Source organism: Salmo salar, chromosome ssa07 (genome assembly GCF_905237065.1).
Source record: "Salmo salar chromosome ssa07, Ssal_v3.1, whole genome shotgun sequence".
Taxonomy (NCBI): Eukaryota; Metazoa; Chordata; class Actinopteri; order Salmoniformes; family Salmonidae; genus Salmo; species Salmo salar.
The window spans coordinates 36,483,967-36,496,637 of record NC_059448.1 but is presented as its reverse complement, the minus strand read 5'-3'; the positions used below and the strand labels follow the sequence as shown (position 1 = coordinate 36,496,637).

The 12,671-nt window shown below is 42.2% G+C and overlaps 1 protein-coding gene across 1 annotated transcript in view; it reads left to right on the top strand.

The window, feature by feature from the left end:
- The first annotated feature begins 473 nt into the window (after positions 1-473).
- LOC106609118 (proton myo-inositol cotransporter) overlaps positions 474-12,671 on the top strand; it is a 76,540-nt gene continuing 64,342 nt past the window's right edge. The window contains exons 1-2 of the mRNA XM_014207560.2: positions 474-1,344; positions 11,494-11,653. Of these exons, the coding sequence (XP_014063035.1) occupies positions 792-1,344; positions 11,494-11,653 (713 nt within the window). The 5' untranslated portion in view covers positions 474-791. The remainder of the gene's footprint in view (positions 1,345-11,493; positions 11,654-12,671) is intronic.

The following is a 12,671-nucleotide window of genomic DNA, read 5'->3' as shown; positions in this document are numbered from 1 at the left end:
GAGCATAAAAAAAGAAACGCAAGTGCAAATAAAGCACTTCCCTTAAAATTCAATGTTGCTAAGAGTAATTTGCATAGACGTGGAGAGCACTCAACCAACGTCAATCCATGTGCAACCCAAAAATATGATCATCATAGAAAAGGCACAATGCTTGCTCACCATTATGTTTTATTTAAAATATTATTCAAAGTAATAAGTCATTTTGAAAGAAGTATACTTTGAATTTGTTTCCCTCAGTCATTAGGCGTGTTTTTTTTGTCACACTCCCTTCTAACAAGTCCCTGTGAGTACCAGAAAGGGAAACAGAAGCCACATATGTGTTAGACTGGTAGCTTTCAGGAATGGGGTCATAATATTTTGTAGCTTAAACCGTTCAAATGCTAGAGCCAAATTCATATGAAGAAAACTAAACAAATCTATATGCCACAAAGATGCAAGAAACCACTAAAAACCTTAGTGCTTGTCCTTTGGGCCGCCAGTTGAATAGCCCTGCACTATAGGTTATTTATGATGCAAGGTGATTGGTAAATCCAGCCAGTCATTTTGATTCTCTGGAACACGGCCAGTGCCTATATGGCAGTTTGCAGGAAAGCAATACCTTCTACGCCAGAGCGAGAGAGCGCGAGAGAGAGACAGAGAATGAAAGAGTAACCCTCACCAGTACCACTGCGATGACACTTCTGTCAACTCGAATTATTAATAATTAACGGTTTTTGGACCAGTTGCTCTCTTAACAATTAACCAACCAATTACAGACCTGTGAACATTTCGTCGGTGCGTTTGCTTCCCTTATGTCCCGAAAATCGAGAGACAATGACTATAATCTTCGTAGTATGAGCAACCTGATGGGTGAGAGGAGGAAGAAAGTGAACGATGACGGAGAGCGGAGCCTCATCAAAGCTTCGTCCAACGCGAGCATCAACAGCCAGGCTGCCGATGTCCCTGCCAATGCCACTGCCGCCACCTCCACCCGGGACTTGGAGAGAGAGGCGCGTAAACAGTTCCAGCAAGATGTCACACCTGCGTTTGTTTATGTTCTAGCCGCGTTCTCCGCGCTGGGTGGCTTTCTGTTTGGCTATGACACCGGGGTGATCTCGGGAGCGATGCTTCTGCTCAAGAGGGAGATGAATCTCAGCGCCCTATGGCAGGAGGTTCTGATCTCTAGTACTGTGGCTGCCGCCGCGCTGTCCGCGTTGGCTGGCGGGTTGTTGAACGGAGTTTTCGGGCGCAGGGTCTGCATCCTCCTGGCTAGTTTTATCTTCACAGCTGGGGGAATAGTGCTTAGCGCAGCTCCTGATAAGGAGGTTCTACTGGTCGGACGTCTCATTGTCGGGCTTGGACTTGGTAAGGTTTCTGCAACTTTAAACTTGTTTACTTATCTCATTCACAAAACACCATGGGCAATTAGCCTGGGACGAGATTACGAGATTACCTGTAAAGTACATTTTTTTTTAAAGAATGCTGACACAAAAAAGCAAATTTTGGTACGAATTAGGTATATGGACACAGAAAATAAGTGGACACAGTTGACAAATTTTTTGTTATTAAAATAAAAATGATAGAAAAGGTCCGCTGAAAATTAGTGTGATAAAACCCATTAGACCAATCAAATATCGAAACAAAATGGCATTGCACATCTCACTATTAATAACCTATGATTAGGTTTTTATGTAGACCTAACGCATGTATTTCTTTACCTGCAAATTCTCAATTCCCAGCAGATGCTAACTCATGCTAACGTTCCTAGTCAAAATCAACATTTCTAAAGATATTCTATGATTTATTTCTGCACATTAAGGTATTGTATGATTTATAACCTCCAGATTCACCTGAAATTGGTTTACATTTATACTAGAAACACATTTTTCCAACCTAAAAGGGGTAAAATGCCCCTGGGGTTTTCAGGGTTTTACATATAGAATATTACAGGAGGTGTTTAGCTGTAGGGCCTAGGCTATGTATATTAAAATGGCCGCTTATTGGTCAGGTTTTTGCAACTGATTGCAACCAATCACATCATGTTTTGTGTCCGATTGTGATTGATCCCCTAGCCTATAGGAGGCCATTTTGAAATATATAAAAGCATCTTCCTTTTTCATCTACAACCAACACGGAAGGCCAGAACCGAAGATCTAGTCTGTCAATGAGAGATTAGTAAAACCTTGATGAAGGCCAACGACCAAAATGCATGGGTTTTACTTTTAACAATAATCTCCTTTATCAACTTCCACTGTCCTCAGAGAGTTGCTGAATTTACTTTTCACTTCAGGCTAATCTCGTTCACCTAGACTAGGTTATCTGTGTACGGGTATGCCATGACAGCACATTTTCACCTTTATTTAACCAGGTAGGCTAGTTGATAACAAGTTCTCATTTACAACTGCGACATGGCCAAGATAAAGCAAAGCAGTTCGATACATACAACAACACAGAGTTACACATGGAATAAACAAACATACAGTAGAAAAAGTGTATATACAGTGTGTGCAAATGAGGTAGGATAAGGGAGGTAAGGCAATAAATAGGCCATGGTGGCGAAGTAATTACAATTTAGCAATTACACACTGGAATGGTAGATGTGCAGAAGATGAATGTGCAAGTAGAGATACTGGGGTGCAAAGGAGCAAGATGAATGAATGAATGAATGAATGAATAAATAAATAAATACAGTATGGGGATGAGGTAGTTGGATGGGCTTTTACAGATGGTCTATGTACAGGTGCAGTGATCTGTGAGCTGCTCTGACAGCTGGTGCTTAAAGCTAGTGAGGGAGATATGAGTCTCCAGCTTCAGTGATTTTTGCAGTTCGTTCCAGTCATTGGCAGCAGAGAACTGGAAGGAAAGGCGGCCAAAGGAAGAATTGGCTTTGGGGGTGACCAGTGAGATATACCTGCTGGAGCGTGTGCTACGGGTGGGTGCTGCTATGGTGACCAGTGAGCTGAGATAAGGCAGGGCTTTACCTAGCAGAGACTTGTAGATGACCTGGAGCCAGTGGGTTTAGCGACGAGTATGAAGCGAGGGCCAGCCAACGAGAGCGTACAGGTCGCAGTGGTGGGTAGTATATGGGGCTTTGGTGACAAAACAGATGGCACTGTGATAGACTGCATCCAATTTGTTGAGTAGAGTGTTGGAGGCTATTTTGTAAATTACATTGCCGAATTCGAGGATCGGTAGGATGGTCAGTTTTACGAGGGTATGTTTGGCAGCATGAGTGAAGGATGCTTTGTTGCGAAATAGGAAGCCGATTCTAGATTTAATTTTGGATTGAAGATGCTTAATGTGAGTCTGGAAGGAGAGTTTATAGTCTAACCAGACACCTAGGTATTTGTAGTTGTCCACATATTCTAAGTCAGAACTCTGGACGGGCGGGCAGGTGCGGGCAGCGATTGGTTGAAGAGCATGCATTTTGTAGGCTGCAGTATTTTTTTTTTGATTGGCAAACCTAATACAAAACTGAAAAAGTTGACTTCTTAGGCTATCGAGTCATCTAACCTGAAAAATAAGTGAGACATGTGCCAATAGTATCCTCGTGGGCGGGCCTAACTAGTTGTGAATGTGATGGGTTTTATTGCCCAAAATCTATGTAGGTTAAATTTAAAGGATGGTCAATACTTTATTTAGCCATATACCAAAACAATAATCAAACCAGAAGTTGCTAACTTCATCCCATTACTTTGAGACTGCTTTTTTCCAGGATTACTGATATTTGACTTCAGTGCCTAGGCCTATGTTATTTTTGGAGGTAGGAGGCTTTTACAAGATTTCACGCTGTTTGGCATTCAATGAGAATTCGACGTACCAAAGGAGTTTCTAGCAACTTCTGGGTGACTCATAGTCTTGACGTTGCCTTTGCTTGGGAATGAAGATTGGCGTGTCATGCTTAGTAGAATAATGTTCAAAATCTCTCTCTGTCTCTCTGTCTCTCTGTCTCTCTGTCTCTCTTTGTCTCTCTTTGTCTCTCTTTGTCTCTCTTTGTCTCTCTTTGTCTCTCTCTGTCTCTCTTATGAGAAAAACAATTATTACTCGTTAAACAAAATCTTTCTCGGAGCAATTGTATTAGTATAACAGAATATAATTTCCCTTTTTTTAGTATACAATATACCTCAGTATTTTATACAGTCATTTTTTTCTCATCTTTATCAAGTGTGTCAATAATTTCGGACCCCACTGTATTCTGAACCTACCCTGTCACACATCCAATCACATTTACATGATGGCAGGCCGGGCTCTTCATACATTTAATTGCTTAGCATTTCTGAGGGAAAGCGGGAAGGTCATTCTTGCCGTTTGTCAGGAGGAGGCAGAAATGAATACCTTTGACTGGTCTTTAACACAAGCCTGGGGTTTGGTCCATCTCACCGTCTTGGGCAAATTATTGGTGAGCTGACCTTTAGGTGAGCACATGGGAGAGCTAGGGGTGAACTGTACGTAGTCCCAAATGGCACCCTATTCCCTTCATAGTGCACTACTTTTGACCAGGGCCTATAGGGCTCTGGTCAATAGTGAACTAAATAAGGAATAGGATGCCATTTGGGATGCATCCTTGTTCTGTGGTTTGTCTATAAGGTATAGAATGATTATGATCTGTTTCTAATCAATGATATTGTCAGTTTTATTATTAGTGATGCACCGACATTACGTTTTTGGTCGATATCCGATATTTTCCTTGCCCCCAAAAAACTGATACCGATAACTGATATATATATATATATATTCATTCTTTTGGGGCCTTTTAAGCATTCTAGTACAGTTAAATAGTTAGACCGCTGCATCCATGTGTGTGTGCTAAGGCACTGCATCACAGTGCAAGAGGCATCACTACAGTCCCTGGTTCGAATCCAGGTTGTATCACATCCGGCTGTGATTGGGAGTCCCATAGGGTGGTGCACAATTGGCCCAGCGTCATTTGGGTTTGGCTGGGGTAGGCCGTCATTGTAAATAAAAATGTGTTCTTAACTGACTTGCCTAGTTAAATAAAGCTTACACACACACACACACAGACCAACAAGTTATTTTGTTGGCATTTACATATGTCCCCATTACCAGTAAAACATAATCAAAACCTATTTCTTTCACTTACTTGCTGTGTTGTTTCGTTGTTCATTTGTTTAGTCGTTCCGTTCTCAACCAGGATTTCATCATACATGTCAAGCAGTGAAGTTTCAGCTGTCTGTCCGTGGCCTCTCTTCCTCGGTGCTCACTGTCACTGTGTCCGTTTCCATCTTGTCCAGCTGTGTATGTAACATTTCACGTAAACCCTGTTTCTTGTCTTCATCGAAGTAGTGATTCTTGTACATAGCATCGAGCATGGTGGCGACACAGTAAAGAGAGAATGCCACCGAATCGCTTGTTCACAGCCTGTGTCAGCAGTTTTGTTGAGCCATGACAGTCCTCAACTGGCAGCTCATTAAATGTTAACCTGCGCTTGTATGCTGATGATACTGTTGTGTATTCTATTGGCCCCTCGGTTGACCAGGCTCTATCTGAAGTACAGTCTGACTTCATTGTATTACAGAAAAACTTTGTCGACCTGAAATTAGTACTGAATGCAGGTAAAACTAAGTATATGTTGTTCTCTAGAGCCCATAAAAATAAGTTTGATTTAAGCATATTTACTTTGGATATCACATATTGAAGTGTTAGTTTAGAAGCTGAGTATAAAAATGGTCTTCTATAGAAATAGGTCCTGCCTCTCGCGAAATAGTTGAAAGCAAATTATTCAGTTGACGTTCCTATCGGTCCTAGACTATGGCGACATCATCTATATGAACGCAGCTGCCACTTCATTAACCCTAGGATGCAAAATGACCCGGCCTAATGGTTATTTTGCTGTATTGACCCCCCCCCGAAATGTCATCTAATATTCCAGGAATTCCTCTAAATAATGTGTCTTTAATATTCTACCATCCTAGTTTTTTTTCTTTCTTATTTTTTAAGTAAAAATTGTTTTTGCATCACTACCCCAACTTTTCATATGTGGGTCAAATATGACCCGTATGTATTTCCTATGGAATTCACTGCATTGCACTCGCCACCCTGACCTTTCTTCTTCCTACAACAATAAAATCTAAGTAATTAATAAAATATGTATTAAATATCTTGTTTTTAATGTTCACTAATCACCGTTTTCATTTATCCTTTTTAACTCACTGAGTAAAAAGAGTTTCATAAGAATTTTGCCAGAAATACAACAAAATGGTTTTACAGATGCTGGATGAGGAAGCCATTGGTGCCTCTGACTAAGAACCTGAGGTATCCAATTCAGATGACACAGACTATGTGCCCCCCCCCCCCTACACACACACTAAAGGCAGGTCCATAAGCCATAACATCCTGAGGAGCTGGCCAGGGTTTGTGCCGGGGTCTACAGTTGTGTCACCAAAAGTTGCCTGGGAGCTGTTCATTAGTGACAACATCATTGAGGAGGTTCTAAAGTGTACCAATTTAGAAAGACGGAGAATAGCGACAGCAAAAGGGACAGAGTGGAGAGAGGTCAACAAAGAGGAATTTAAGGCCTTTATTGGTTTAACCCTCCTCGCCAGCATGGAGAAAAGGTGGGATGTCTCCCCACTGGAGCTATTTTTGGATCCACTGCAGAATCCAATTTATAAGGATTAGAAGATATGAGGATATCCGTCGCTACCTGAGGCTTGATTACAGGAGGACCAGAGTGTTCAGAGAGGCAATAGACTACCTGGCAGCCTTCCGGTATGTGTGGGACCTTTTCCTAGCAAACTGTAGAGGAAGGTTCATCCCCAGCGACTGCGTCACAGTGGATGAGCAGCTTTCCTCCAGACGTCATGCTTGACATTCCATCCAAAGAGTTCAATCTTGGTTTCATCAGACCAGAGAATCTTATTTCTCATGGTCTGAGAGTCCTTTAGGTGCCTTTTGGCAAACTCCAAGCGGGCTGTCATGTGCTGTTTACTGAGGAGTGGCTTCCGTCTGGCCACTCTCTACCATGAAGGCCTGATTGTTGGAGTGCTGCAGAGATTGTTGTCCTTCTGGAAGGTTCTCCCATTACATTTTACATTTACGTCATTTAGCAGACGCTCTTATCCAGAGCGACTTACAAATTGGTGCATTCACCTTATGATATCCAGTGGAACAACCACTTTACAATAGTGCATCTATATCTTATTTGGGGGGGGGTTAGAAGGATTACTTAATCATATCCCAGGTATTCCTTAAAGAGGTGGGGTTTCAGGTGTCTCCGGAAGGTGGTGATTGCCAGGGCCAAAAGAGGAAGAGGTGCCAGCTCTGCCCAAGAGCAAAGGATACAAAAGTCAGCTGCTGGTGTTCTCAGTGCAATTCACCCGTCTGCAAAGAGCACAGTCACATGCTTGTGGTTTGTAACAAATACATGGACTAAAACAGCATAAGTAAGTAAGCATCACAGACATGCACACTTTGTTCCTTTTATTGTTCATGTTTTCTAAATTCACAATTGTTAGTGTTATCGTTTATATTGATGATGAACTTTGGATTTTCAAATAAATGTTTTGAAATATTATAAAACATGCTTACGGTGGTTTTATTTTGTTCTTCACACTAAAAGGTTGAATGTGAAACTTTGTAAGATTGATTGTAAGAAAAATATGCTAATATTTTCAATAGCTGTTATGAATTTTCAAAATATGTTATCATTGAAATGTGTATCAAACTGTTGAAGAGCGACTAAAAACATTTCAAACAAAATAATTATTTAAAGGTCCAAATCATCACTCAAAATAATTATGTTCCACAAAATGGATAATATTTTGGGCTCATATAAATTCAAAAGGTATTCATTCACACATCGGATCTATCTTTTTTTGCAGGTGCATGGTAACAGTTGTATAAAATAAGGAACCCGTTCTGACGAAGGCCGTGAGGCCGATACGTAAAGCTTATTAAAGAGCAGTGATACTATCATGACCCGTATAAATAAAACACAGCTATTACATTATCAGTTCATTTTGACCTGGCATATGCATTCTTGGGGCATCATGTTTACTATGCATCCTAGGGTTAAAGCCGTCATAAAACATTTCACTTTATTTCAGGTGACAATTTTAGTACTCATCACTGCATTCTCTACCAGAAAGTTGGTTGGCCCTCTTTGATGTCATGTAGGTTACATAGCACGATACATTGCTATGTTTTCATTTATAAAGCCCTTTTACAGAAAAGTAATTGCTAAACTTTAGACATCTGAGTTACCAGACCCTGTCCCCGGATGGCTAACAGAAAATTCCTTTAGTCTCTACTGAGTTAGGTAAATTAGCTTCTAGTTGTCTTGCACCTTATTTGTGAAACAATCTTCAAAATGTTCTTACATTTGGTGTCGTTGTGCCTTGAGGGGAATTCAGAAAGCTGATTGAGGACCTTATTACTGATGAATGTGTTTGTTTTTTATGACCATTGTGTGAGTTCTGTGACCGGCCGGAGGAAGACGACACGACAGCACCCTCCTCAGGGGATAGGTACTCAGTGTAAAGCCAATTAATACACACCTGGGCCCACTAATTGCTTTGTCTTCCTCTATATTAGGTGTCCTGGGAGAGGAGCTGGAGGGAGGGGGGGAGTAGAGACGGGGACCTGTGAGGATGTCGGATTTTCCTACCTCAGAGAAAGCTTCTTTTACCGGGGCACCTTGTCTCTCTGTTAACCAAGGCAGGCTATAGGTAGAGCGACGTGTTCCTCCTGTAACTATTATGTGTAGAAGATAGTCTAAAGACAGGGCTAGCCGTTTTGTTTTCCCTTTTTGGCCACAGCCTTTTGGTCAACGGCTAAGTTTGTTTATTTGTTTTGTTACGCTGGTGTTTCAGCTTTGGACGTTACCCTGTACTGGAGTTATTTTGTCAGGCGAAAGAAGACCCGTTTTAGTAAACATTCACAAGAAAAGGAATCACAACCACTGCCTCTCGTCTGTTCATGTTGTGCCTCCCGCCTGTGTTAGGGTGTTTCGGACAAGCTGATTTGTTCACACCGTGTTTTTCTTTCTGCTTGCATTTTGTATTTATATTTTCATGTGTGTATTTGTCATTCAGGGCTCGTCTGTAAAAGAGACTTTGGTCTCAGTATGACTCCCTGATAAAATAAAAGGTTAAATAAAATACGAGTCTTGGTGGTGGTGGACTCCACATGTGTCTGAGTAGAGGCCTGGGGAGACCGGAGGGACTGACCAAAGGCTGTCGCTGATAACAAGAGAAGGAGGGAGTGATGGGGAGGAAAGGAGGGCTCTCCCACTCTCAGAACCCACCCAGCAAACCGGGAACATTTCTAGAACATTAGTTATGCTGGGCATGCACTGCACAACTTCTAAAATCTTAACAACTTGGACGTGCTCACATTTCCAGATTTCCTTGTCCCAAATCTTTAATTCCGTCCATCCTCAACCCCAGGACGGTGGTGCTCACACTACACAATGATTCCCTAATTCATCTTGCACTGCATTTCTCAGTTGTCTTAGGAAAAAAATGCCAACGCAAATGTTCCTTTCCAATTCGCCATCATTGTTTTGGTCTCACGTGCTGAGTGCTCATTGGCTATTCTCATTAATCCTTGCCCAATCGCGTTATAGCACTTCTCATACTGCAAGGTGCACAACCAACATTTACATTACATTACATTACATTTAAGTCATTTAGCAGACATTTCTGACGTCGGAAAATGATCGGGACATCCAACAGGGGTTTGGAAAACGGAACAGCCATCATCGGTGCGTCCCTAACCCGCTCAAACTAGGTGTGTCCCGACATACTGATCCTATCCCAAGTTCATTGGATTTCACCTCGTCATGAAAATTCACCTGGGATGGCAAAAACATGGCAAATTTGTGGCCAAATCGTATAGTGTATGTCCTGCATTAGGGTTTTATCTAACATTAGGATAACATCCCAAAAACATTAACTCTCTCTCTCGCGCTGTCTCTCTCTTTCAGTCTCTCTCTCTCTCTCTCTCTTTCAGTCTCTCTCGCTCCCTCTCTCTCTGCCTCTCTCTCTTTCAGTCGCTCTCGCTCTCTCTGCCTCTCTCTCCTTTATTTTATTATATTATACCCTCTACTCTTAATTCCATTCACAACCACGTGTTTGGTTCAGTTATTTGTTCTGCTCTCTGCATGTGTATGATGAAAATAAAATGACAAACATGTCAAATGTGATATGTAGAGGAGCAGCCTTTGACAGAAGAGCAAACAGAGTAGAACCCTTTATCTATGTTGAAGCATGCTCAGCTCTAGTTGTTTACTTGGTAGTGTTACCCACTGGAGTATGTATTGGTATGCATGCTTTTGCTCCAGCCCTGCATTAACACACCTGACTGAAATAGTAAACTAATCAAGGTCGTCACTCTAAGTCTGGACCATGATCAGCTGAATCAGGTGTGTTAGGTCACTGCAGGGCTGGAGCAAAAATCTGCACAGCTAGTAGCTCTACAGGTGTAGTTGGCAACTCTATCAACCACAACTCTAGGGTTGGTCACCCCAGGTGTGTACCGTATGAGCGGCAAGCCTAGGGCCACTACCTTTAACAGTAGGACCCGTCCCTCCAGCCCTCAATCCTGTGTTTAAAAGAAAATGAATGAAATGCCAATAAAACGTCTCGCGTCTCCCAGATATTGATTAACTCCAGCCGGTGTCTTATAATTGAGTGCCTGCATGGCGAAGCAAGCGGTTCCCTCGGCAACAGGTAGCTACGTCGTCTGCCGGATAACTGGAGGAGAGACAGGAAGTAGTGCACTCTGGGTGCTGTTAATAGTCCCTTATCGGTGTGGCGCAGAACGGAGCGGTGATGTCACGGCCCTTGTCAGATGAATCCGGGCAAACACATGTTGTTTGTTCTAGCGGTCAGTGTAAATATGTAGTCGTTTTGGCATGGTCAGTGGCTGCAGCAGCTGAGAACAACACTGACTTACATGCTGTATAGGCTACAATATCTCTGATGTAGTGGATGCACTTGAGATATATGTTGTAGATCTGCTTACAGAGATGACCGATGTGGTTGATGTTGTTCAGTCTGTCAGACATGATTGATGTTGTGTGAAATGATGAGGGCTCTTTAGTGCCCTAATGGCTAGTGTTGGATTGGTGCAGCAGCTCTGTGGTTGAGTGTTTTGATTGGTCAGGTTCTCTAGATGAGAGATGTGACTGAGGACACTCAGATTCCGCTTGATTGACAGATGTAGGGGAGTGTGGAGAGGATATGTTGTTTCATGCCTAACTCAGACCCTATACCATTGTTCTTGAGTTAGGTAAACCAGTGAAGTGATCATAAAAGCTGAATTTGCACTTATCCATAAACTTTGACTGTATTGTATGCTCCGGGGTGAAGTTTCCCCTAGGTGCAGATCTAGTATCAGCTTCCCCTCCCCTAATCCTAACCTTAACCATTAGTGGGGAAAATGCTAAACTGATCCAAGATTAGCATCTAGGGGCATCTTCACCCTACACTGTACAGTTCTACTCTCCTCATTGTGTTTTCCCTATTCCTCTGACCCATCCCACGTGAGTAGGTATTGCGTCCATGACGGTGCCAGTGTACATAGCTGAGACGTCTCCCCCCCACCTGAGAGGCCAGCTGGTGACAGTAAACACACTGTTTATCACAGGAGGCCAGTTCACTGCCAGCATCATAGACGGGGCCTTCAGCTACCTACGCCATGATGGATGGAGGTGAGACACACACACACACACACACACACACACACACACACACACACACACACACACACACACACACACACACACACACACACACACACACGTAATTGCTCTACAAGCCTCATCTTTGAATATCTCATCAAGGTCCATCATTTAACCAATTTGATTATTATTATATATGATTTTTTTGGGGGGGGGTGGGTGGTAGATCAGCTTTAATAGTGCAGATAGATTGTCGATTCCATCAATATAATTGTCTGCATCATTTCCAATCCCCCATATAATTGTTGGTAAATATATACAGTATACACTGTATATATACAGTACCAGTCAAATGTTTGGACACCTACTCGTTCAAGGGTTTTTCTTTATTTTTACTATTTTCTACATTGTAGAATAATAGTGAAGACATCAAAACTATGGAATCGTGTAGTAACCAAAAAAAGTGTTAAACACATCAAAATATATTTTATATTTGAGATTCTTCAAAGTAGCCATCCTTTGCACTCTTGGCATTCTCTTAACCAGCTTCACCTGGAATGCTTTTCCAGCAGTCTTGTAGGAGTTCCCACATACGCTAAGCAGTTGTTGGCAGCTTTTCCTTCACTCTACAGTCCAACTCATCCCAAACCATCTCAATTGGGTTAAGTGATTGTGGAGGCCAGGTCATCTGATGCAGCACTCCATCACTCTCCTTCTTGGTCAAATACCCCTTACACAGCCTGTAGGTGTGTTGGGTCATTGTCCTGTTGAAAAACAAATGATAGTCCCACTAAGCCCAAACCAGATGGGATGGCGTATCGCTGCAGAATGCTGTGGTAGCCATGCGGGTTAAGTGTGCCCCCCCCCCCCCACCTTGTCACAACACAACTGATTAGCTCAAGCGCATTAATAAGGAAAGAAATTCCACAAATTAACTTTTAACAAGGTTCACCAGTTAATTGAAATGCATTCCAAGTGACTACCTCATGAAGCTGGTTGAGAGAATGCCAAGAATGTGCAAAGCTTTCATCAAGGCAAAGGGTGGCTA